Here is a 26,175-nt window from a genome sequence, read left to right on the forward strand (position 1 = left end):
TGGTTGTCCCCTATAATGCTGTTGACTGATAAGATTCTTTTTCAGGACATTTTTATGGCCCATATTATTAGAAATTAATATCTAACATAGCCACGGTCCTTACCAGTGTCATGCTTTTACTGGTTCAAATGTCACAGTGGGTACAGAAAGTAGACTGTGGATAACCGCATGTCTCAAACAGTGCCTTTCCCCTCCCACCAGTCCCGTAATGAAAACACAGACAGGTCTAGATGGGTTGAAACAGGTTGATCACAGTTTATTAAATCAGTAAGTGGAGAAAGTCACTTACATTTCATAAAAGGCTCATCGTCGAAGGCCCTGTCTGGGACAGACAGGCAAGCAGGCCAAAGAGCGGTTACGACCCTTTGCCCTTCTCCACCTTTTCCGCTGTGCCATAATATTGATGACAATGTTTTTGTATCATTTATTTTTTTTTTGTCTTTATGCAATAATTATGGCTGTTAAAAGCCCGTCAAATATCTAAGGGAGGGAGGGTGGGAAAAAATCTTCCAGGGGTCAGCGTGGGGAAAGAGAAAGTCACTGACCCCGGACACCTTAATTTAACCCGTGTAGGTGTGGCTAGATGCCCCTTCCCCTTAGATCCCTTTGGTCAGCTGGGCATCCCAATTAATGCTTCACCTGGGGAGTGGTGGAAAGGGGGAACTGGGCACTGAACAGCATTTTTTTCTAACTTTAGCCAAATGGGTTCCTTATGTAGTGCCGTGCCTGCCAGACTGTGGATACCCGCGTGTCTCAAACAGTGCCTTCCCACCTCCCACCAGTCCCATAATGAAAACACAGACAGGCCTAGATGAGCTGAAACAGGTCAGTCACAGTTTATTAAATCAGTAAGCGGAGAAAGGCACTTACATTTCATAACAGGCTCATCACCGAAGGCCCTGGCTAACACTCATTTGTTGTTATAATGCACTAGTCTTGTAGCCTCCGATTCAAGGATTTTATACTTCTTATCTTGTATGTTTTCAATAGTCAGCAGCAACATGTTCTGGGTATATGATAAATAAAGCATGACACTGGGTAGCGAGGGGGGGGCTACATGAATTACATTGAGTTACATTTGCTGTAAATGGTATAAATTACTAGCTTGTTTTTCCAAATAAATTAGGAAAGTGATTTGCTCACAACTTGTCTGAATGCTTTTCTCTGAGCTCGTTATCTGGGGCGTAACCTCTTAATTTGGTCTCACTGATGATCTTGCATATCTGACTTTGGGTCAGAATGCAAACAGCTACAACAGTTTTGGAGCCCAACGCGAGGCTGTGGTAACCAGCCTATTCGGAATCTGTATGTGGGAGTTCCCTGGGAGATTGGACATACAAATCCTGGTAGCAGTAAGGTAAGACATTTTATTTTTACTCCTTGTTTTGCACTTGCAATCTCTCTTCTGGATCTCTTCATATCTCTGGGTAAAGTCTGTGAACACGGTTCAAGAACCGACATCACCAGTGTCCACAGACGCTGGACCTCTCTGACCTTTCCCCGTGTTTGCGCACTGCAGTACTCTGCTCTGCCCTCAACAGGGCAGAGCAGTGCGCCTGCGCCAGAGCCGCCACGGGAAGCAAAGAAGAGGACGTCATCGCTAGAAGATGGGAGGCGCCAGACTGGACCGCGATACCCATTGGACCAAAACTGGACCCGGACCGCCCCTGGGTGAGTATAATATAATTCGTTTTTCTTCTCTTTCAGGTTACATCGGGGGCTTATTTTCAGCATTACAGAATGCTGTAGATAAGCCCATGATGGCGGTGCCGGCAGCTGATAGTCAAAAAAATAGGTGATAGATTCCCTTGAGGCTATGTGCCCACGTAGCGTTTAAATCTGGACACTGAAAACCGGACTCCTTCCCAGAAATCGCGCATTTTTTTCCCCCGCGTGATTTTACCGCGATTATATTCGCGATTTTGCCGCGAATTTCAAGTGCGATATACAAGCACTTTCCAAGCGATTTGAAGCATCGCTTGGAAAGTGATTGACAGGTTGGTCACACTCGTCAAACATAGTGTTTGACAAGTGTGACCAGGTTTTTACTATTGAGGCCGCCTATGCGGCCTCAATAGTAAAAGAAAGAATGTAAAAAATAATTAAAAAATAAAAAATCGGGGTATATTTACCTTCCAACGTCCCGCGCTGCCATCCCGGGCCTCAGCGTTCCCAGTAATGCCTTGCGAGACCTGTGATGACGTTGGTCTCGCGTTGCTATAGCGATCTCACGAGACCGCTAGAGTAACGCGAGACTACGTCATTACAGGACCTTGCCGCAAGGCATTACTGGGAACGCTGAGGCCCGGGATGGCAGCGCGGGACGTCGGAAGGTAAATATACCCCGATTTTTTATTTTTTATTCTTTTTTTTACAGGGGTATGGTACCCAGGGCCTGGAGGACAGTCTCCTCTCCTCCACACCGTGGGTACCAACCGCACATGAGACGCTTAACTTCACGCATGGTGGGCATAGCCACATTCGGGAAGTAAGCGATTCTCATGCATTCCTATGGGTGCGGAATCGCGGCAATTCTTTGCGATTCCACACAAAAGAATTAGCATGCTGCAATTTTTTCCGCGATGCGATTCTGCAGCATTAGCACAGCATGTGCGGAATGCCATAGGAATGCATGGGGTGCGTTCTGTACAAGATTTTTAAACGTTTTCGCAGCGTTTTCGTGCCGAAAATCGCTGCAAAAACACTTAAAAATCGCATCGTGGGCACACAGCCTTAAGCAAAGTGAAAAACTGTTGTGGAACTGCTGCACATTCCCCAGTCATGATAAAATCAAAAGTGGGAACCTCACCTCCTTGGATAAAACAATACCCCTTAAGCCTAGCCAAATCAATAACCCTGACCAGGGATATAAAACAGTATCTAAAAGAGTATGTCAAGGCATGGGCTCTGGTGCAAAGATCTTCCCCCTGGGGGGCGGGGCCTAGCTCTTGATGTGAGAAGTCGGGTGGCTGTGCTTCTCTGCCGCCATTAGCCTCAATTATCCTGCAGAGAGCCCGAACCAGCTAATTCCTTTACCAGGATCAGATGTCTGAAGGTCCCAGGAGTCAGGGGCGAGCTTCTGCCAGACTCAGAGAGACAGACATGGGCCGCAAAAGGCAGAAAGATGCCGGAGCCTGCAGCAGTGCCCCAGTCCAAGATGGTGCTGAGAGAGAGGAGGAGGCAGGAAGAAGAAACACAGCCTATGCACAGAAGCTGGAAGTCTCAGCCCGGCTGAACAGGTATGTGAGGGGCATGGAGACAGATGAAGAAGGAAATGGAGGGAGTGAGAAGCACAGAGATGAGGAGGAAGACAATGAGGAGATGCCTGTGCTGAATGCAGAGCTAGAGCAGCAGGAAGAGGGGGATGGTGACACTGTGCGGGCAGCTGAAAGTGCAGATGTAGCAGAGCCCACCCTGCGGGATGTATTCCAAGCTGTCTTATACTGCAAGACTACCTTAACTGCTCTGACAAAGCAGGTGAATTGCCTGAAAAAGGAAATGGGAGGCATAAAAACATCTATGCAGAAAGTTACAGCCAGATTAACTGAGGTGGAGGACAGAGTTGGTGTAACAGAAGATCACTTAACCTCAGTGCAAAAGACACAACAACAGCACACTCAGAGGATCACGGTAGTAGCCAATAAAAATGACCTGGAAAACCGGTCACGTAGGAACAATTTGCGCATTGTGGGCATTCCTGAGAGAGCTGAGGGTGCTGACCCCACAGCCTTTATTGAAACCTGGCTGCTGGACAAGGTTGGTGCTGATAACTTGTCGACAGTGTTTGCAGTCGAGCATGCCCATCGCGTACCCATGAGACCCCCAGTGTCGGGAGATGGACCTCGCACGATGCTAGCCAGAATCCTGAATTGCAGAGACAGGGACACTATCTTACGAAAGGCTGGAAAGTTGACAGATCTTAACCTGGAGGGCAAACGAATCGAAATATACCCGGATTACTCTGCCGAGGTGCAAAAGTTACGACTGCGGTATGGCGAAGTGAAGAAACAGCTCCGCTCTTTGCATTTGAAATACTCTACAATTTATCCTGCTAAATTAAGAGTGGAAGCTTTTGGAAAGGTCATTTTTTTCCCGTCACCGGTTGAGGCTGCTTCGTGGTTGGAGCGCAACCGGAGCAAATTGAGAGAAGATAATGGCAATATGACCACATGACCCTGCTAGACTGATCACTGGACAGGGTCGTGGCGCTGCTTTACTCTGCGAAATAGGAGCGCAGAGGAGGGGGAGAACTCCCCACTGGGATCTATGTATTATGGTTAATTGTTTGACTAATGGTTCGGGTCTATGCATACTGTTGACAATATGGCGGAGAGGCTGCCAATGATGGAGGAGGACACGACACATGTTGAAGTGCGGAATACTGAGACGTTGCTCAGGTTCTGTGAGTTCCCACTCTCACGTTGGGGAGAGAGTGACAACTGCAAAAGGGGAAGGGTGGGGGGAGGGGAAGTGGAGAGGGATGGGGGGAGGTGGGTGGGGCGGATTCGTAGGGAGATGGGGGTTTTCATGCTGTTTGACAGGGTGTGATTGGGACCACAATGTAAAGATGTTACTTGATGATGATGGATTGGTCTTTCTAATGCACAATGAGTAACCGTAGTGTTCGGATGTTAAGTTGGAATGTACGTGGTATATCTGATAAGGTTAAGAGGGCGGCTGTTCTGAATCATATCAAATCCTGTGAACCTATGATCGCGTGCTTGCAGGAGACACATCTCACTAGAGACACTATGCACTGGTTGTCAAGAGCCTGGATGCTAAAGACATATCATTCTACTTATTCCTCGTACTCCAGGGGGGTGTCAGTCCTAATACACAAAAACACACATTATGAAGAGCTGGAAGTGCATGTAGACAGTGAAGGGCAGTATGCATGGATTGCTTGCAGATTGTTCGGACACAAAATGATTTTAGTGGCTTTATATATCCCTCCACCTTACTCTAAAAAGAAACTACAAGCAGTACTGGAACTGATGGGCAGATGGGGGGAGACTCCATTGTTGATTATGGGAGATGTTAACAACACTATGAATGATTATTGGGATAAAGTACGACCGGCAGGTACGGAAGCTGGACAGGACAGGATGACTGCCTTTGGCACGTATGTAGGGGAACTTGGGCTGGTAGATCTGTGGAGAGTACGAAATGAGGGTAAGAGGACTTTTTCATGTCATTCGGCAACAAATGGAACACTGTCGAGGATAGACCTGGCTTTGGGGGATACCGCTATGGACGGGATGGTGGGGGAGGTGGAATACCTACAGAGGACTCTCTCGGATCATGGTCCTGTGGTGGTCACGATTCTGGTGAGATCTGCTCAGGGTCAGAGGGGAGGTTGGCGTCTTCACCCGACGTGGCTTAAAGTGGTGGATATGGGTGGCATAACCAAAGAGCTAGAGCACTTCTTCCAATTGAACGAAGGGAGTACTGAGGCCACAACGGTATGGGATGCCATGAAGGCGTTTACGAGGGGACTTTTTATAAGTGAGATTGCGAGGTGTAAGACCAAAACTAAATTGGCAGATCAACAAATAAAGGATGACCTGACAAGAGCGGAGGCAGACATGATTTTGGCGCCAACGAGTGAAGCTCACAATAGACTAAAATTGGCTCAGGAGGCAGTTAATAAACTGCACATGATGCAAGCTGAGAGGAAATGGGCATTTCAGCAAGCCCAATTCTTTGAAGGAGAGAGAGTGGGTCACTTGTTGGCGGTGATTTCTGCGGCACAGAGGGAGTCTTCCAGGGTGTATAAACTGAGAGATCAAACAGGGGCGACTCTGACAGACACAAAGGACATACTGGAGGTCTTCAAGGCATATTACATGGCACTGTACACTTCGAGAGCACGGGACACAGAGGGGGATGTGGAGAATTTTTTGGAAGGCATTTCACTACCTAAATTGTCTGAGGAAGATAGGTTGAGGTTGGAAGAACCTGTGAGTGTGAGGGAGGTGGAATGTGCAATACTGTCTATGCCCAATAACAAATCACCGGGAGCTGATGGTCTACCTGGGGAGGTGTACAGGGAGTTAGTGGAACTGCTGGCTCCGAAATTGAAATCTGTGTTTGATGAGGCTTTAGTGACGGGGGCACTGCCGAGATCAATGGAGGAAGCGGTGATAGTAGTTCTGCCGAAGGAGGGAAAAGATCCCATGGATGCGGAGTCGTACAGGCCCATTTCGTTGTTGACAACGGATGTCAAAATACTCGCTAAGATCCTGGCCACCTGGCTCACCGGGGTTGCGCATACCATTATACACGAGGACTAGTCGGGCTTTATGCCTAACCGCTCCACGGCTGTTAACTTAAGAAGATTATTTCTTAATATGCAACTGCCTGCTGATAATGGTGGCAGGAGAATAGTGATGTCATTGGACGCTAGAAAAGCATTTGATAGCGTGGAATGGCAATACTTATGGAAAATCATGGAACTGATGGGATTCGGCCCCGCGTTCATGGCCTGGGTGAAGTTATTGTACTCATCCCCAAAGGCGGTAGTTAAGGTGAATGGAGAACAGTCCGGGATGTTTGACTTGCATAGGGGCACAAGGCAGGGGTTTCCGCTGTCCCCGCTATTGTTCGCGGTGGCAGTGGAGCCCCTGGCAGCCAAGATCAGAGCTGAGAGGGGAGTGGTCGGATTTAAATTTGGGAAGCTGGAAGAAAAAATATCATTGTATGCCGACGACATCCTGTTGTTTTTGGAAAGTGCAGGAGAGACACTGGGGTGCACGATGGATGTAATTAAACAAATTGGAAGCATTTCGGGACTGGAGATAAATTGGCACAAGTCTTACGTCATGGCTGTGGATAGAGCAATGGAAGCGGAGGAGATAGATGAGAGGGGGAAACAACTCCAGCTAGTTTCACAGTTTAGATACCTAGGGATATGGGTAGCTCTTCCACTGTCCCGATTCACGGATCTGAATTTGGTTCCTCTGCTAGAGAAATTTAAAGGGAAAATAGGTGCATGGTGCAAATTAGCTTTAACGGTAACGGGTAGAACTAACCTGATAAAGATGGTCCTTATGCCACAACTAATGTACGTTTTGCACAATTCGCCGATATGGCTACCAAAAAAACGGTTTCGGGGCATTGATTCTATCTTCAGATCCTTGATATGGGGCAAGAGGCAGGCACGGATTAAATTTGGAACTCTGCAAAAAGGGAAGGAAGAGGGAGGATTGGCCGCACCAAGTCCATGGGTCTATTTCTTGGCAGTACAGGGCCAGCATGTCAGGGGGTGGAGAGAGCTCGATTGTGGCGGAGCAGCTCACCAGGTGCTGGTACATGTGACGGGGAGACGCCCACTTATCCAGGGTCTAGAGGATGGTACCTTTAAGAAACTGGGAGCACCATATCCTACCATAGGCATGATTCAGAAGGTATGGGACACCATTAAAAGGATCAGAGGGGTGGATGAGCTGACTAGGTACTCACCGGTGTGGGACAATGAGCATCTGCCGGAACTTAATAAGCTGCGTCAAATGGGCAATTGGAAGGCGAAAGGAGTGAGATATGTGTGCCAGCTGCAGAGTGGAACGGACCTGAAGACCTTTGAGACATTGAGAGAGGAATTTGATTTGCCTTCGGTATGGGGGTTTCAATACTATATGGTTCGACATGCTTGGAGGGCACAGTGTAGATTGGGAGCCATGACGGTTCAGGGCGACATTGTACTAGACTTTGTGTGTATGAAGGGAGGGACGAGGGGAGTTATATCGAGCATATATCATGATCTACAACACTCTTATCTGGGGGACAATCACCTCACTGCAAAGAGTAAATGGGAAAGGGAGGTGGGTACCCTCACAACAGAACAATGGGAGGCTATTCTTTAATATGTCCCGAAGATCTCTCTAAGCGAGCAGGCATGGCTCTCCCAATTATATGTAATACATAGAACATACAAAACACCGCTGGTCCTATTCAAGGCGGGCTTGAGGGGAGACTCTAGCTGCCCTAGATGTGGCACAGACCAGGCCGGACTGTTACATATGTTATGGTCGTGTCCGCGGCTGGTGGCATACTGGCTGGTCGTTATCAACAAAATTGAGAGAGCTTATGCATGTACGCTCGACAGGAATCCAGTGCTGTGTGTTTTGGGGGAGGTGGATGGGATACCTGTCTCAGAACACTACAAGGTGGCAATAGCGAGGTTGCTGTATGTGGCACGCAAACTAATAGCACGGAAATGGAAGGATTCGGAACCCCCCACTAGGAGGGAATTTATTGCTCAGACGCGTATGGTAATGCATTTAGAGGAAAGCATTTACAGGCGAAGGCATGGTGAAAGAACTTTTGAAAAATATGGTCCGCCTGGATGGCGGTGATATGATTACTAAGACTCTCAAATATACCCGGCATAAGGAGTATTGGGGGAGGTGGGAGGGGGGATGACTTTGATTGTATTATTACAAGATATGTTAATTGTTACATGTATATCGATATTCACTGTTTATTGTTTAAAATCTTTTGAAACCTAAATAAAAATAACTGGTTTAAAAAAAAAAGATCTTCCCCCTGCAACACCCCTTTGTATCCCATTAAGAAAAAATGACCAAAGGGCTCCCCTGACACTCTGGGGTTGGTTCACATTGCATTAATGGCCCTGCATTCAACGCATCCGGACGCGTTTGCTGTGCATAGACCTGTATGGCTAACGCATGGTAGTGCATGGTAACAAAATGCTACCATGCATTAGCGCATACGTTAGTGCTAGGTGCACAAAAGATGTAAAAAATTACATCTGTTAGTGCATCCGTTTAACAGATCCATTAAACGGATGCCCCTAACGCAATGTGAACCTAGCCTTACAGAGTGGTTCAAGATTTGAGGGCTATTGATGATCACAGAGTGTGACTTCAATTCAAGACAACCAGATGACACTGCACTTAGCGTGAGAATACGGCTGCGTTTGACATGTGGTAACCTTAATGACGTCATTGGCAGTCACACGCAGCCACGTTCTCATGTTCATCATAGTCTGAACTGGATGCTGGGCTCAGTGGCCGCATTACTGATGTCAGCACTCATCAATGCAACCAGATGTAGCAGAGTTGGCAATCGTTGTGAGGCATCAGGATTATGAACTACTTGTGGGGAGGTGAGTATAACTATTTTATTTTTATTTTCATGTTAATAAATGGGAAAAAGAGGGGATTTGTTGAACAGTGTTTTGTTCAATTAATGGACTTTTTCTGTGTGTGCCTTCATTACTTTTCACTACAGGGTAAGTAATGGGGGTGTCTGATAGATGTCTCTCCATTACTAACCCCCGGGCTTGATTTCAGCAGTCATAAAACAGCTGACATCAACCCAAAAAAAATTACCCGGCTTGCCAACACACCAGAGAAAGTGGGAAGAGCCGAGGCTAAGTGCCAGAATTGGGATTCTAATGGGTGCCTCTGTTTCTGGGGTGTCTGCGGGCTGCTATTTTTAGGCTAGGGAGGGCCAATATCCATGGCCCCTTCCCAACCTGAGAATACCAGCCCCTACCTATCTGCTTTAGCTTGGCTGGTTATCAAAAATGGGGAGGACCCCATGATTGTTTTGATGTTCCTCCATTTTAATTGCCATATGCAAACAGCTGCTGGCTGATATCAATAGCCTGGGAACCTTTATGGATATTGGCCTCTTCCCAGAACAATACCTCCAGCCCCCAGTTGTCTGCTTTCCCTCAGTTGGTTAGTAAAAATAATGGGATCCCTAGTTATTTATTTATTAGCACTGCACTAATTACATATCTCACTGACATATTTCTTACTATGCACAGACGCCGGCTGGTGAATGCTCTCATCAGCATATGCCTGCTCTCGCTGCTATTAGCAAGAACAGGTGTACAATGATGAAAGTAGTAGTCATCAGCCGACACCTGACCGGCAGTAATCTTTTCACCGACGACCACTGCTGCTGGCTCACACACTGTGATCTGTGTGACAGCATGGAGACTGCAGCGCTGTGAACGTCAGTAACGTCAGTAAAGTTGCCGCTGATCAAAGCCAGTGTTTCCCGCGTGGTCACCCAGATGACAGGTGGGAACTGCTGAATGTTGGGGTCCCCCATTCATTTGAATAGGGTCCGGGTTTGGGTTTGAGTTCGGGTACCATTCTGGTATTCGAACCCAACTTTTTATTATAAAGTTTGGCCAAACATCCATGGGTTCACCCATCCCTATTTAGGAAAAAAAAAGACGGAATCATTAGTAGTGTGGAAACTATAACTATTATCACTGGATCTTGCTCTGAATAAGGACTATGCCAAAGTAGTAAAATTCTGCCCTGAGAGTCTGGGTGACATGTACTGTAACAATTATCCTGTGTTCTGCTGAGTGTTTGAGACAACAGTTATTAAAGTGTCGACATTTTCAACATAAGAAATGTGTGGTTACCTGTTTATGTTGCCTTGTTTCAGTGAGTCATAAAGTCTTAAGCCCCCGTTACACACTGCGATATCGCTAGCAATATCGCTGTAAAGTCACCGATATCGCTGCATGTGATACTTACCTCCGACCGGCTCCCCCGCTGGTTATCGCTGATCGCGCGAGAAGCTGCTGGATCATTCTTCGTCGGTCACTTCCTGCGGCGCTTCCTGTGGCGCCGACGAGCGACGCGTGGACGTGGGCGGGAGGACGCAGGATCGCCGCGTCTGACAGGTAAGTAGCGACCCCCGTCCCCAGCGATGTCGCTAGTGAGATCTGCCTGTGTGGCAGCTCACTAGCGACCATCCAGCGATGCACCAGCGATCCTGACCGCGTCATATCGCTGGTCGGGATCGCTGGTGAGTCGCTAGGTGTAACGGTACCCTTACTCCCATCATTATATGCCAGATCTGGCACATTCACAATGAAACAAGGTATGCTGACCGCAGTCTTTCAGATGTAACCAGAGCTGAATATCCTTACTTGTAGCTCAACCATCAAGCCGGGAGAGTCTGGGACTGGATCTGTGATCCCTTCCAGCGCGTAGGCAGCTCGAATCCTGTGGAAAACACTTTCTCTTGCAGCAGTGTCCCTGATTCTAGGTGCTGCTGAGTTCCTGGGTAAAAGCACACCACTGCTCACTATATGGAAACTGAACACTCTCTTTGCTCTAGAAACTGATATGATTGTCCTGGCAGAGAGGGCACGCACCCGTCCTCTGCCATCTTGCTACTTCTTCCTACATCTTCACTGCTCTGAACATGGCAATCTCTTAGAAGCACCTTCTCTCCTCTAAGGGATCAAGCACACTTCTCGATTCAGCCAAAAGTGCACAATCTTCCAGTAAGGGATGGGGTAAAATGTGTGGATGCAGTCATTTCCAGCAGAGAAACTAGCTCTTACCATAGCTGGCAATGCATACATAAGTATATCGTACATGCAGGCATTTTGTAGTGCTAGAGACACAAGTGCCACACTTACAAGCTCTTTCCAATAGAGCTTGTAAGCACTGAACTGATGCTGGTTAGAGTGGTGAAGCGCAATGTAAATTCTCGATTTGTAGCATGAGGCTGTGTGCACATGATGCAGATTTGCTGCGGTTCCGCAGCGGATTTTACCGCGCAGAAACGTTGCATATCTGCATTGTGATGTACAGTAGCCTTAAAATCAATGGAAAAAAAAAAACGCTGTGCAGACGCTGCGGATTTTTCCGCGCGGTTTTCCCGCGGTACAAAATCCGCAGCATGTTACGTCTTTTGTGCGGTTTTCCATCTCCCCTGTCACCAAATCCGCAGGGGGAAAACCGCGATGGAAAACCGCACAAAAAACGCATGAAAACCGCATGAAAAATGGAAGAAATCCGCAGGAAAAATGCAGGTCATTTGACCTGCGGATTTCTTACATTCTGCGCGGAAAAATCCGCAGGGCCAAAAAGTCCGTCTGCACTCAGCCTTAGAGGAGCCCACAGACCAGCACCACTGGAGCCAACTGTAAGTCAAGCAGGAGACTCTTACTTCAGAAAAACCCCTTTAAATAAATATCATATATTAATTTAGGAATTTGGCAATGACTAATTATCATCTTCTGGTAACAGATATACAGAACATCCCTAAGGACACATTCTATGGAAACAATTAAAGGTATCACATACCTAGTGAACGACTTGGCTGTGGACTCTGTCAATGCTTTCTTATACTGGAGCACGGGCTACTCCGTGGAGAGCAGCAGACTGAATGGACAGGATCATGTGATTATACAGACTCTAACATTCTTTTCCAGTTCGCAGGTAAATGCAAATCATTTTTATTATATCGTTCATCTACCCATGCATCTCTCTATCAATAGACCTTTGTATTTTATTTTGAAAGGTTTTTCCGAGTTTCAGAGTACTGATAATCTATTAGTAGAGCAAACTGTCAAAATCAGATTATGGATGCAACCCTAGTAGTAACTGTCCTGAATATTGGAGCATTGACCCATTTCTTTCAATGAAGCGACGCTGTGATGGCCTGTACGGCCACAACTATGCGGACAAAGCAGAATCGCCGGCAGCGCTCCGCCAGTGCCATCTTCCTTACAATTTGCCGATCTATCGGAGTGCTAAGGGTGTGTGCAGACGCTGCGGAATCCGCTGCGGATTAATCCGCACGGATTTTGCAAAAACCGCAGATAATCCGCAGGTCAAAAGACCTGCGGATTATCTGTGGTTTTGACTGCGGTTTGGTCCTGCGGATTCACCATCTCCACAATGGTGGAGATAGGAACCCGCTGCGGATTCCGCAGAAAGAATTGACATGCAATTCTTTCTGCGGATTCAAAACCGCAGCAAATCCGCGCGGATTTTTCGGCAACGTCAGCACAGCGTTTTTTTTTTGCCATTCAAATGAATGGTACTGTACACCGCAGCTAAAACTGCTGCGGGTCCGCAGCGGCCAAAACCGCTCCGGAAACGCAGCGGATTCCGCAGCGTGTGCACATACCCTAAGAGTCAAACCCCCACATATTGGCGGGCTGTCCTAAGGATAGACCATCTTTTTTTTTAATCAGGATAACCTCTTTAAACTAAATGTGATACTGGTGAAAATGAACCTGATCCACATCTGTGATAATATAACTTTCCCAATAAACTTACTTGCCTGTCTTATATAGTTTCTGTAAAAAATGTGCTAAAATGAAGTTTGCATGTTCTTGCAGACATGGGGAAAGATTTCCAATGCTAAGTGTGCCAGAATGTAAGCATAATTTGCTGCCAATGCCTGTCTTACCTGCCTGCATTATATGTATTATGACTTTAGAAACCTTGTGCATCTTAGCCGAAAAAGGGTCTGGGTCTTGATGAAAGGGGTGTGGCTTGATAAAGGTCTAACATGCAACAGAGCTCACTAAAAAATGCATAATAATTCAATCACAAACTTCTGGCGCAAAGTTCGATAATTGATAAATGGTTTTAAGTTAAGGCATACACATTAAAGAAGCGTCTTACATTAGCGAGCTAAGCCAACTAATGTCAGGAGAGATAAAGTGATGATGATGGGCAAGATAAGGATCCCAAATGTCCAATTTTGGGCTACTGATCCTTTTGTTCTAGGCAAGATAAGCCACTGCCAGTGAAGACTGGCAGTGCCTCTTGTAGAGAAAACAGGAGCTCTCAGCAGAATAAGCATTCCTTTGCAAGGAGAAGTAGGGAAAGATAACTGCTGGATGAACGATCGTCCAAACTATCGTTCGGTAGATCAATATCTACTATGTTTGGGGCATCTTAAACTAGACAATTTTAAAATTTTACACATTTATAAATCAGCATGAAACACTGATGAATCTGGCACCTTATGAAGAGAATTTGTCAGCAGATTTTTATTATTTAACCTGAGAGCAGTCTAATATAGGGCAAGAGAACCTGATACCAGGGATATTTTACTTATTACGCTGCGTGCTGTAGTTTAAATACAATCAGTGTTTTATAAGCAGGGGATTATCACAACAGGACTAGACATCACGTGCTGACCAGTCCGTCTAATATGTGTAACCCTGCCACCACCACTAATTGTCAGCTTGCTTACAATGCACAGAAGTGGATGGTTTATACACAGATCAGCCTTCTGAGCTCTGGTACATCTACAACAGAAAAAACAAGGTGGTGTCAACCTCTGGGACCACCAAACAATGCTTAGAAGGCAATGCTTAGAAGGCAATGCTTAGAAGGCCACCAAGAATGCTTCCTTGTACAAGACATATGTGCGTATCTCAGTGGTCAGATCCTATAATCATAAAACAATGTCATGTGGATCAAAGTCCATAAAATACTTTAGCAAGTAGGAACATATTCCGTAACTGTGTAGCAAAGATACAAAAGATTTATCATTCTGCTTCTATGGTTAAATATGCAGCGAGAATGAATGATACATAGGACCATAAAATGTATGTGTCTCCAGACTGTGCTGCCCTTGACTATTAGTTCACATGGTATAAAATACTATTGAGTTGTTTAACAAATAAAGACTTGAATATGTCAGTCCACTAACGCGGCAGCTAACCTGTCACCGTACTATGCTGCTTTTAGACAATCCAGCTAGGGTGACAGATATGCTTTATACTTATGTTAATTTATGTTTGTTTTTTCTTTTTATACCTAAAATGCCATATTCTGTTTAATGTATATTATACAGGTGGTGGCCCTGACATTAGACCTCATAGATGGACAGATATACTGGCTTGTCAAGAATGGGTTGCATATTAGTATGCATCATGCAAACACACGCAAAGAAGGGTAAGAGAATAAAGGAAAAGCAAGGAAAAGAGAAGGCTATAAACAGTGGCATGTAAAAGACTTTTATTGTGAACATTTATGAAAATTGAAGATGAAATGATCTCTAAAAGACCTAAAGTTAAAGATGACACATTTGCTTTATATTTTAAGGAAATATATATATTTTCATCTTTTACATTGAAAAAAGTCCAAAAAGGAAAATGGGAAAATGCATAAGTTTGCGCATCCTGCATGGTTAGTACCCAATAGCACCCCCTGTTGAAAATATCACTGCTTGTAAATGATTTTTTTCGCCAGTCAAGAGTCTTTAAATTCTTGTTTGAGGGATTTTCAGCCATTCTTCCTAGCAATTCTTTCTAGTAATTCTACGAGCAACTCTCACTGAAATTTTGCTTGATCTTCCAGACCTTATCTTGACCTCCACTGCTCATGGTAACTGCCATTTCTTAATTTCATTTCGAACTGAGGAAATTGCACCATGAACACGCTTTGCTTTCTTCTTATAGGTTTCTCCTGCTTTGTGGGCCTCCTCCTTTTTAGTGTGCTAGGCAGTTGCTTAGAAGAACTCATAGCTGCTGTTTTTTGGCAACATTTTAGAGAAGGCTGGGTTTTTCTAAAGAAGGGCAATTTGCATCACCTGGCCTTTTCTAATGATGATAGTGAACAAGCCATAACGCTAACAGGCTAATTAAGGTCTGAAACATTGGCCCAAGATATCCAAGCACACAAATCTCCAAGATTGTCCAAATTTTTGCATCGGCCCATGTTTCCTTATTGTAATTTTTAAAATGAAAAAAATGACTATAAATATATATATATATCTAATATATAAAGCTCAAAGTGTGTATGTATGTATGTATGTGTGTGTGTATGTATGTATGTATGTATGTGTGTATGTCCAGGATAGGCATCCGCACCGTTGCAGCTACAGCCACAAAATTTGGCACAGTCACACGTCTGGACCCCGAGAGCGTCCTAAGCTATGTTGTGAGGCAAAATTTTAAGCCCGCGCGTTCCAATTTACCAAACAATTTTGCCCCTATCTACATACTGGGGGAAAAAGTGTTCGCGTATCAAGCCCCGCACCTCATTATGATGTCCTAATGGTTGCCATGGCGACGCTGATGTCATCATAGGTTGCAAGCCCTGCCGCTCATTATGATGTCATAATGGTTGACTATGGGATGGAGGATGTGTGATGGGTATATGGGCACTGGACTATGGGATGGAGGATATGTATGATGGGTATATGGGCACGGGCCTATGGGATCGTGGATATGTATGATGGGTATATGGGCACGGGCCTATGGGATCGTGGATATGTATGATGGGTATATGGGCACGGGACTATGGGATGGAGGATAATTATAATTTGCTATAACCAACCACAGTTAGTTACTATGCCCGGGCAGCGCCGGGCTCTTCAGGTAGTATATTTATAAACAGCATAGAATGAATTGAATTACAATGCAAAGAAGCAGTGTTAGCACTCACCAGTCTGCAAATGCTGGCTGTAATCCTGCTGTATGGAGGCTGAATGGGGTTTTAGGCCTGTAGTATAATGATCCCTGGCTTTAACTTATCAGCTTCCGTATATATATATATATATATATATATATATATATATAAAATATATAAAGCTCAAGTGTGTGTGTATGTATGTATGTATGTATGTGTGTGTATGTCCGGGATTGGCATCCGCACCGACGCAGTTACAGCCACAAAATTTGGCACAGTCACACGTCTGGAACCCGAGAGTGTCCTAAGCTATGTTGTGAGGCGAAATTTTAACCCCGCGCGTTCCAATTGACCAAACAATTGTGCCCCTATCTACATAATGGGGAAAAAGTGTGTGTGTATCAAGCCCCGCCCCTCATTATGAGGATATGTATGATGGGTATATGGGCACGGGCCTATGGGATCGTGGATATGTATGATGGGTATATGGGTATGGGACTATGGGATGGAGGATAATTATAATTTGTTATAACTAACCACAGTTAGTTACTATGCCCGGGCAGCGTCGGGCTCTTCAGCTAGTATATATATATACACATATATATTTGATGAATAAAATGCAGAGGAAATGTGTCATCTTTAACTGTAGGCCTTTTAGAGAACATTTTATATTAATTTGCTTAGCTGTATACAATAACAGTAATTTTGACCAGGCGTGCTCAAATTTTTACATGCCACTGTATTTTGCTTCTTAATCGGTACCTCCAGTTTTGATTTTTTTTATGTTTTTTTTTAGAACTTTTGATGTAAAAGTGACAGAACATGCATCATGGGGTTATACAGAAATTTCCCAACATGCTTTAATATTCCATTGCAATCGACTCTTCTGGATAAATGGGCAAAAATATATTACTGTTCAAGAGGTGAACCAAAGCTCTTGCACACCTATATCCCAACCTGCGGAGTTCACAGGTTTTATATTGGGTCTAAATGCTCTGAAACCATTACCAGGTAAGGGGAGACAAACAATAGCAAACTTTCTCTAAATAAAAATGAATTCATATAATAAAAATAGCAATATAAATGATATGGTAATATGAAATTATCAACAGTAATGGTGACCATACACATGATAATAATAATAATAATCTTTATTTATATAGCGCCTGTCATGATCCAGGACGGGGTTTCGCTTTGGCCCGTCCTGATCAGACTGGGGGTTAATTGTTCCGCCTCTCTCTGGCAGAGGGCGGCTATTTAATGCTCACTGGACCTAGGTCCGGTGTCAGTTATACTCCTGCCCTCGGCTGAGTTAGTTGACCTTGTGCGTACGTGTGCCTTGTGCCTGATATCTTGCTTGCTTGTTTGGTTTTGATCCGTTTCTGTCCCTGTTACGAGTTCTGCCTGGCCCTCTTGTACTGCGCTACCTCTCGTGTATGACTCTCTGCTTGTGACCTGACTTCTCTCTGCTCGTCCCCTTGGTACCACGTCGCCCTCTTGTGTATGACCTTTGGCTTTGTCTGACTACCCGTCTGTTTGTCCCTCCTGTGCCTCGTTTGCCCGTACTGTTGTGACCTCCGTTTTGCCTGACTCTGAGTTGTTGTATGGTGTCCTGTCATATCTGAAAGCAGGATGTTAAGCCCTGCCCCCTTGCAGTCACCTGACCATAGGTCCTGTGCCAGCTTGTTAATTTCAGTGTCCGCAGGTCCTGTGCCTCTTTACTTTCCGGCGCTGACTGGACCCTGACACTAATAGTTTGAAGCACGCATTGTCACCTCTGCTGCCCTGCTCCACAGGTATCTTTTAGCACTGTTTCTGTACTCAGGACACGCGCACTGGCTCTGTGAGCGAGTGTAGTGCGGTGTCTCTGACAGCGCCAACATATTCTGCAGCGCTTTACAGTTTAACAGTTTCAAAACACAAGTCATAAGTAACAACGTTAACAATACAATAATTAAAGCAAAATAAGACGATCCTGCTCGTGAGAGCTTACAGTCTACAATGAGGTGGGGGAGATACAAGTTACAGGTGTGTATTTACAATGGTGTATTTACAATGATGGTCCAGCCATCTTGAGGGAGTGAGGGATGGATGGAGATAGTGAATGAGCTACTCATGCACACTTACACATAGAATGATTTTGATTAGTGAACGTGATAGGCCGCTCTGAAAAAATGTGTTTTGAGGGAGCGCCTAAAACTATGCAAATTGTGGATAGTCCTAATTTCTTGGGGTAGAGCATTCCAGAGGATTGGCGCAGCGTGGGAGAAGTCTTGGAGTCGGGAGTGGGAGATACAGATTAGTGTAGAGGTTAGTCGAAAGTCGTTGCAGAGCGCAGCGGTCGGTTAGGCCGATAGACAGAAATGAGGGAGGAGATGTAGGGGGAGCTGCACTGTGGAGAGCTTTGTGAGTGAGAACAAGTACTTTGAATTGGATCCTATAATGAATGGGCAGCCAATGTAAGGACTAGCGAAGAGCAGATGCGTTCGAGTACCGATTAGTCAGATAGATGATACTGGCTGCTGCATTAAGTATGGACTGGAGAGGGGATAGTCGAGTAACGAGTCGAGGGGATAGTCGAGTCGAGTAGCCAATTAATAGAGCGTTGCAGTAATCCAGGCGGGAGTGGATCAATGCGACAGTGAGGGTTTTTGTTGTTTCCATGGTGAGAAAAGGGCAGATTCTAGAGTTGTTCTTTAGGTGTAGGTGGCAAGAGCGGGCAAGAGATTGTATATGGGATGTGAAGGAGAGATTAATGTCAAACATAACACCCAGACAGCATGCCTGCTGCCGGGGTGTTATTATAGTACCACCCATGGAGAGGGAAATGTCAGATTTAGGGAGGTTAGTAGACGGCGGGAGCAGAAGAAGCCCAGTTTTGGAGAGGTTGAGTTTCAGATAGAGAGCAGACATGATGTTGGAGACTGCGGACAGACAGTCACTGGCGTTCTGTAGTACAGTGTGGGTAAAGTCGGGGAATGACATATACAATTGTGTGTCAGATGGTACTGAAAGCCAAATCTGCTTAAAGTCTGTCCAATTGGGGCCATGTAGAGAGAGAAGAGAAGGGGGTCAAGGACTGAGCCCTGAGGTACCCCGACAGCGAGAGGAAGAGGAGATGACGTGGAGCCAGAGAACAAAACACTGAAGTAGTGGTCAGAAAGATAGGAAGAGAACCAGGAGAGAGCAGTGTCCTTAATGCCCAGTGACTGGAGCCTAGGGAGTAGGAGATGGTGGTCAACAGTGTCGAAAGCTGCAGATAGGTCAAGAAGAATGAGCAGAGAGTGGTCATAATAGCAGCCAAACTAACCATTTTTGGCAGTTTCAACCAATTATGTAATGTACATAGTCCTGACTTTCCCACAATGGATTTCTGCATTACCGATCCTTTTGTTGTAAAGAAAAAGAAGCCTCTGACAGATGTGGTTATAAGCAACTTTTTCCCCACTTCCTATCTTAAAGACATGCGTACTCAGCCAAACTGAAAGTGGATGTGTTCTGGAGCAATATGGCTGTTGGCCGACCAAGTGTTTAATCAATTGCAGTGTAGAAGTATATGGCAATCATAGTATATTCTGTATCATAAATAATTAGGAGCAAGATACATAGTAACGTAAGAGTATGGGTACATTCACAGGAATTTATTTTCGGTCTATTTGCTGCTTATGGCCACATGTTATACATGGTTTTTCAATACGGACTGCACACAGACCAATTATATCCTATGTGTCAGTGCATTTTGGTGCATTTCAGCTTTTTTTTTCCAGCTTATGAACTACACTAGCATGCGTCATTTTGACCCTACGCCAACCGCAACATGTGCATTTTGTTGCGGTCGGCGCAGCGTCAAAACGACGCATGCGCAGGCATCTGCATACATTGACATGGCCTGTGTACCCAATATTAAAGATAGGGTACGCAGGACGCATGCCGACGTAGGCGGAGCTGAACAAAGAGGTGTGGCAGTGGGTGGGGCTTAACGGAGGAACTACGCAGCCCTCCGCAGCTCTACCGAACGCTAGTGTGAAACTAGCCTAAGAAACTTTGTAATACACCATTTATCTCATAAGAGAACTTCGCTTCTTTCTCCTCCTGGATTGATCAGTCATTCTGAAAATTCTCTTTTTATGATTAAAATCTGTCTTCAGTGAATACAGACTTTCTCATTTTTTACCTAAAACAGTAGAGAAGAGAAAAGCCGGGGTTCGTCCGCAAGCATCTTCGGTTGGTTACTTGTGGTCTAGCACGGACGAACCCCGGCTTTTCTCTTCTCTACTGTTTTATCTGCACCCCGCCATCTGCAGCGGCCAAAACTTCCTTAGGTCTCTAGGTACCTACCCGCACGCAACCTTTGATCGTCCCAAGATCTCCTTCTCTACTCCCAACTTATCTCTTCTTCCCACAACCGCATGCAAGACTTCTCCCATGCTCCCTGCATACTCTGGAACTCCCTACTGCAACACATCAGACTCTCACCATCAACGGAAACCTTCAAGAAGAACCTGAAGACCCACCTGTTCCGACAAGCCTACAGCCTGCAATGATCCTCGGTCTACTGAACCACCGCACGACCTGCTCTACCCTCTCCTACTGTATCCTCACCCATCCCTGTAGACTGTGAGCCCTCGCGGGCAATGTCCCCTCTCCTTATGTACTTGTGTGTCCCTTGTCTTACACTTGTTTATTACTCTTGCATATATTACACTTGTCTATATTTCCCCTTTTCACATGTAAAGCGCCATGGAATAAATGGCGCTTTATAAATGCATAATAATAATAATAATAAGGTGGTTGTGACCCTTCACAACCACATCAGGTGAGTGGATTACCTTTGTTAAACACGCTGGTGTCCCTCATTTACCGCCTTAGTGCGCTCCCCCTCTTTTTATTTTTGAGCTAGGAGATGGCAATTGGTGCCCAATCATCTTTGGAGAATTGTAAGGCTATGTTCACACTTTTGTGTAATTTTTTTGCATAATGCAGCTGCTTTTTACAGTAACAGCAAAAGCTATGAGATTTGAAAACTCTCATGTACTCACTTTGTTTTTTTTCTTCCTGACTAAATTGAAAAACTTCAGCTTTTTTAAATCTGCTGTATGTCAATTCTTGATGTTGACATTAGTTTTTGCAGCATTTTTAGTGAAAAAGAACATGTACAGAAGGATTTGGGATTTTCACAACTTTAAACCAAAATGTCTTGGTGTCATCACCTGAGCATGGCAGTTTGCATTAGCAGGGCCAACTGAATGGCCCTGTCAATGTGTGAAAGTTAAGTATGTCCTACCAATGTATGAATAATACCTAACCAACTCAATGGCCCTACCAATGTGTGAAAGTAAACAATGCCCCACCTTCTCAATGCTCTGCCAATGTCTTAGGTAAACTATACCCTACCAATTCAACCCCCACCGCTGTTTTTACCCTTGCAATTGTGTATTTTTTCATGAACTCATATGAACTTTTTTATTCAGAGCAGTCACTACTCTATTTTTTCAGACATAAAAATCTTTTTTTACTAAATTATTTGATCAAATTGCATTTTTTTCCCAAAATAGTTTATGGTGTCACATATGTCTTGCATTGGTGGCCTAACACTTTGTATTGTTCATTAATACACCTTTCCACTACTGAACAACTCCACTATTAAATCATATAGAAACCAGAGAAATATAGGAGTTTTAATAAAATTGCAAAATCCTTTATTAATCTATTACAAGGTTAAAAAACACTTAAACATAAAAAGATGTGTTCTGACAGACACCAAAAAAGAACCATGTGGCACTAAGTACGACATACAGTATACACATCATAGCTTTATATGTCAGATAATGGTACAGTATATCCTGGAAGCAAACCCCTATAATATGCCTAAGTACAAGAAACCCCAGTTTCCCATATTTGGAGTAAAACCATCATTATTTCTATCCATGGAGATCGGGTAACTACAAATCCTCTTCCATTATGCCCCGTCATATTATTATTTACCATATATCATATCCATATTGACAAGATATTTATGGAAAGAAGGGAAAAATTGCTGTCACCCAGTACTTAGGAGCCGGTCCAAATGCACCCCGACGCGTGTTTCGCTGCTCTTAATCTCGCTTTCTCAAGGGGAGGTATGTCATAGTTAACGAACAGGTCCTTAAATCTCCATAGTGAGAAATCACGTGACCATCACCTGACTCGCTCACATAACGCCACCTGGCGGCACTCAGCCTGTGCACGAGTGAGAGCTATTGCTCCTCGATCCCACACCTGCAAGAGCCGTGCCGGATGATGCAGGGCAGAAGGAATCAGATGACGGGCGCACACGCACCACATCACTGCAAGGTCATCATAATTATACCCCATACAATAATAAATACAAAGTTCAACTGATAATCCATATCAAATCTCTCTGGATCCATATTTTCAAATCATCACATGGTATTCTTGCCCATAAATGTTTTCATTTGGTGAGACTTTTCAATTCCGTATAGGACCACAGTTATAGGTTCATCATTAGAGCACCACATAAACTTGCTTCAAGGAACCCGAAAAGAGTTTGCAAAGTATAACTAAATAATAGAAAAACACACAATTAAAATAATAAAAGAACACACCAATTAAAATATACAAAAAGGAAGGGAATGATATAAGGGATGATATTATCATAAGAAGGGGCTAAAATTAAGGGAAGCATTCAGGCCAACAGGATATACCATTATCGGGCATATAAAGCTATGATGTGTATATGTCGTACTTAGTGCCACATGGTTCTTTTTTGGTGTCTGTCAAAACACATCTTTTTATATTTGAATGTTTTTTAACCTTGTAATAGATTAATGAAGGATTTTGCAATTTTATTAAAACTCCTATGGTTCTCTGGTTTCTACTCGTATTGTTCATGCTTGTATGGCAGAAGCAAAGCTAAACTTTGAAATCCTGAAAAGCACAGCAAAAAATGCAGCAAAAATGCTGCAAGAAAAGCAGGTTTTGGCTGCAAAAAAAGCAGCAACAAAGCAGCGTGTAAACATAGCCTAACTATCGTCTGTGTCTGCCTCTAGCTAGCTCTCCCTCCTCCCCCTCACCATAGAATTTTATAACCCCTTCTAAATAATGTGAAAAGTTAACTGAATATAGATTTTACTCATGAATAGTGAGTGAAAAATGAGTAGACAGAACCAGATTTCTATGATAAGATATTATATTATATTGTTTCATATTTTGATGTGTATTAATGATTTTTGAAACAAAAATTAAAATGACTCCTATTCTTTAAATTAAGAATAACATATAATATTCCAAGTTGTTTAATTGCCAATTTCCTAACTTTCAGGCAATTTCTCGCATGTCCCTGACGTGACACCTGACATCATATTAAGTTCTTCCTTCGAAATAAGAGGAAATTATTCTGATTTCATCATTCTATGGACTGAGCCATCTAATATCGAATATGGGACGTTATTCTATTGTGTGGAGTCTAGAGTGCTACAGGAGCTGGTATATTGCTAATATCACAGTTTTTAACCTACAAACTAAAGATTTCAAATTGGTATTCCCATCTTATGTTCAAAATAAGTCATAAATACCTCATGGGTGTGAGTTCCATATTTGGGATCTCTGCCCCCAAAAAATTAAGCAGAATCTTTAACATTAACTGTAATTGCCACAAACAAAATTCCCCCACACAGTGATTTATCACATTAGTACCAGGGGCAGCAACGAGAGTGGTCTGAGGACGCACATTCAGTTGAAATATATTGCAATAGGGGGACCCGCCGGCTCCCTGCACTGCAATACACCCTACCGCTGATGTCGGCGTGCCCATCACAGACTTTCATGGCAAAATCAGCTGCGGCCTCTGCACCAGCTGCACGCCGAGGTGAGCGGGGGAAGGTAAGTAGAATTATTATTTTTTTAAATGTGTTGGACATGAGTGGCAAAACATGGAACATTAATTGTAACAGGAAGGGGCTCAAGATGGAGGACATTACTACTGGAAAGGGCCCAGGATGGAGGACATTACTACTGGAAAGGGCCCAGGATGGGGGACGTTATACCAGGAATGGGCCCAAGATGGGGGACATTATACCAAGAAGGGGTCCAGCATGGGGGACATTATACCAGGAAGGGGCTCAGGATGTGGGGCATTATAACAGCTAAAGATGGTCCGCCTCAATTCGAGGGACAATGATTTGTGAATAGCCCACAAGCTAAGATTTGCCAGCTAGCCTTTAGTACCATATAGCAATTACCAACCTACTGCAATGATCACACATTACCCATTGTCTATACAGTTGAAGAAGGTTCTATTAAAATCTTGTTTCATTACAATGAATGTATGATCATACCAATAATACCTTATTATTAATTTCTTTCATTTTTAGGAGATCAGAACCAGATATGAAAACTGTCTTACACATGAAACATTTGCTGAAACCTTCTATACTGTAAAAGGACTGGATCCATACACAGAATTTGACTTTGCAGTTACTCCGTACACATATTGGGCCAAGGGAATTACAACCTCACTTACTCTCCATGCACCAGAAGGAGGTATTACATTATTTGTCTATCACTTTTTTAATAAGTATTCCTATATCATATTGAAGAGAACTCAATTGAATCATGTTAGTAAAATGAAAGCTTGGCTCATACCCATCTACATCTTTTGGATTTTTTCCACTTTAAGGTCAGGGTGGCTATATGCCATTGATTTGTCTTTTAATTCGAGCAGAAATGATCTCTTTATTGCAAACAACATTCCCATTGTATCTGCTTCCGAAATGCGTTGTTCTGTATTTTTGATTTGTACACAAATGACAAAATATGTTGTGTTAGTGTCATTAAAGCATTAGTTCTATTGTTATAAAGGTTCCTACTTGTAATATGTCGCTCATCTCTTCCCTACTTGATGACTTTTTTATGAGCACAGTTATTTCAAATTACCTTGATACGCTGCCAAAGTGTCCATAGATACGGAGAGACAGTTCCAAAAAGTTAACTCCTGTTAATAAATGAATGCTGTTATTGATCTTGTCAAACAATAGAGATAAACTGAAAATTCCGTGGCCCACTCATTTTAGGTGGCCTTACCCTTAGACACAACTAAAGCATTGACAATACGGAATACTACTGGAAACAACTCAGCACGAGGTGATTATGATGACAGTGAGGAAATGTGACTATTGTAACACAATAACCGAATAATAAAAATAATAATAATAAAGTTTAGTCTTTAAAAGTCAATTATTCTCATATGAAAAGTGTTTCAAATCTGTGATAATAAACTCTTACCTTTGATTAGCGAAAACTATAATGCATCATGCAAACTGCATTGAATAACCAATAAACAGGCATAAATAGCTAACAAAATACTTTACTAATAAGACACCAAGTGACGGACTATGTCAAAGTATAAAACATACAAGACAAGAATAAAAGCAGAAATAAAAGATGGAGGCAGGGAAAAAGACAGCATGAACCATAAATGATCAAGTGTCATAATATTATACATAAAGTGCAAGTGCAAAGGAAAAATATACATGGTAATTAGAATTGGAAATCTATAAAATATAAATATATCACGTACCTATGTGGATCAGTGTAAAAAAAAACCAACAAACAGTGAAAAACTGAGGAAAAGAAAGGTAATGGAAAAAGTCACTCACCCGGGTTCATGATGAGAATGCTGCTGCCGCCCCTCACTCCAGCGTGCGTTTCCCACAAGCTTCCTTCCATGATATAGGAAAAGTCCAAGGTTGTATCACTAAGTTTATTGGGTGCAGCAGTTCTGACACAATCAGAGGTTTTAGATGTGCAATACAGCAGTATTGAGAAAGCTAACACCATCCACACCAGACTCTCTCTGTACATAGTCTATTGACAGTGAGCTGCTTATCACAGGAGGTGATGTGCACATTCAAGCTGACAATGATAATTACCTAGTGATAAAACCTTCAGTGAAAGTAAACAACAGCACGCACCTTAATAAATGACATAATTGAATTCAGTGATTTAGACT

At 43.7% G+C, this 26,175-nt stretch overlaps 1 protein-coding gene across 2 annotated transcripts in view; it reads left to right on the forward strand.

Moving 5' to 3' along the window:
* ROS1 (ROS proto-oncogene 1, receptor tyrosine kinase) overlaps positions 1-26,175 on the forward strand; it is a 493,170-nt gene that overhangs the window by 187,828 nt on the left and 279,167 nt on the right. For both annotated transcript variants that reach the window (XM_073575944.1, XM_073575945.1), the window contains exons 14-18: positions 12,036-12,227; positions 14,608-14,708; positions 16,963-17,177; positions 23,488-23,651; positions 24,539-24,707. In XM_073575944.1, the coding sequence (XP_073432045.1) occupies positions 12,036-12,227; positions 14,608-14,708; positions 16,963-17,177; positions 23,488-23,651; positions 24,539-24,707 (841 nt within the window). The remainder of the gene's footprint in view (positions 1-12,035; positions 12,228-14,607; positions 14,709-16,962; positions 17,178-23,487; positions 23,652-24,538; positions 24,708-26,175) is intronic.

The sequence above is a fragment of the Dendrobates tinctorius genome, unplaced genomic scaffold (genome assembly GCF_039654945.1).
Source record: "Dendrobates tinctorius isolate UK_male_01 unplaced genomic scaffold, ASM3965494v1 ptg000046l, whole genome shotgun sequence".
Classification (NCBI taxonomy): domain Eukaryota; kingdom Metazoa; phylum Chordata; class Amphibia; order Anura; family Dendrobatidae; genus Dendrobates; species Dendrobates tinctorius.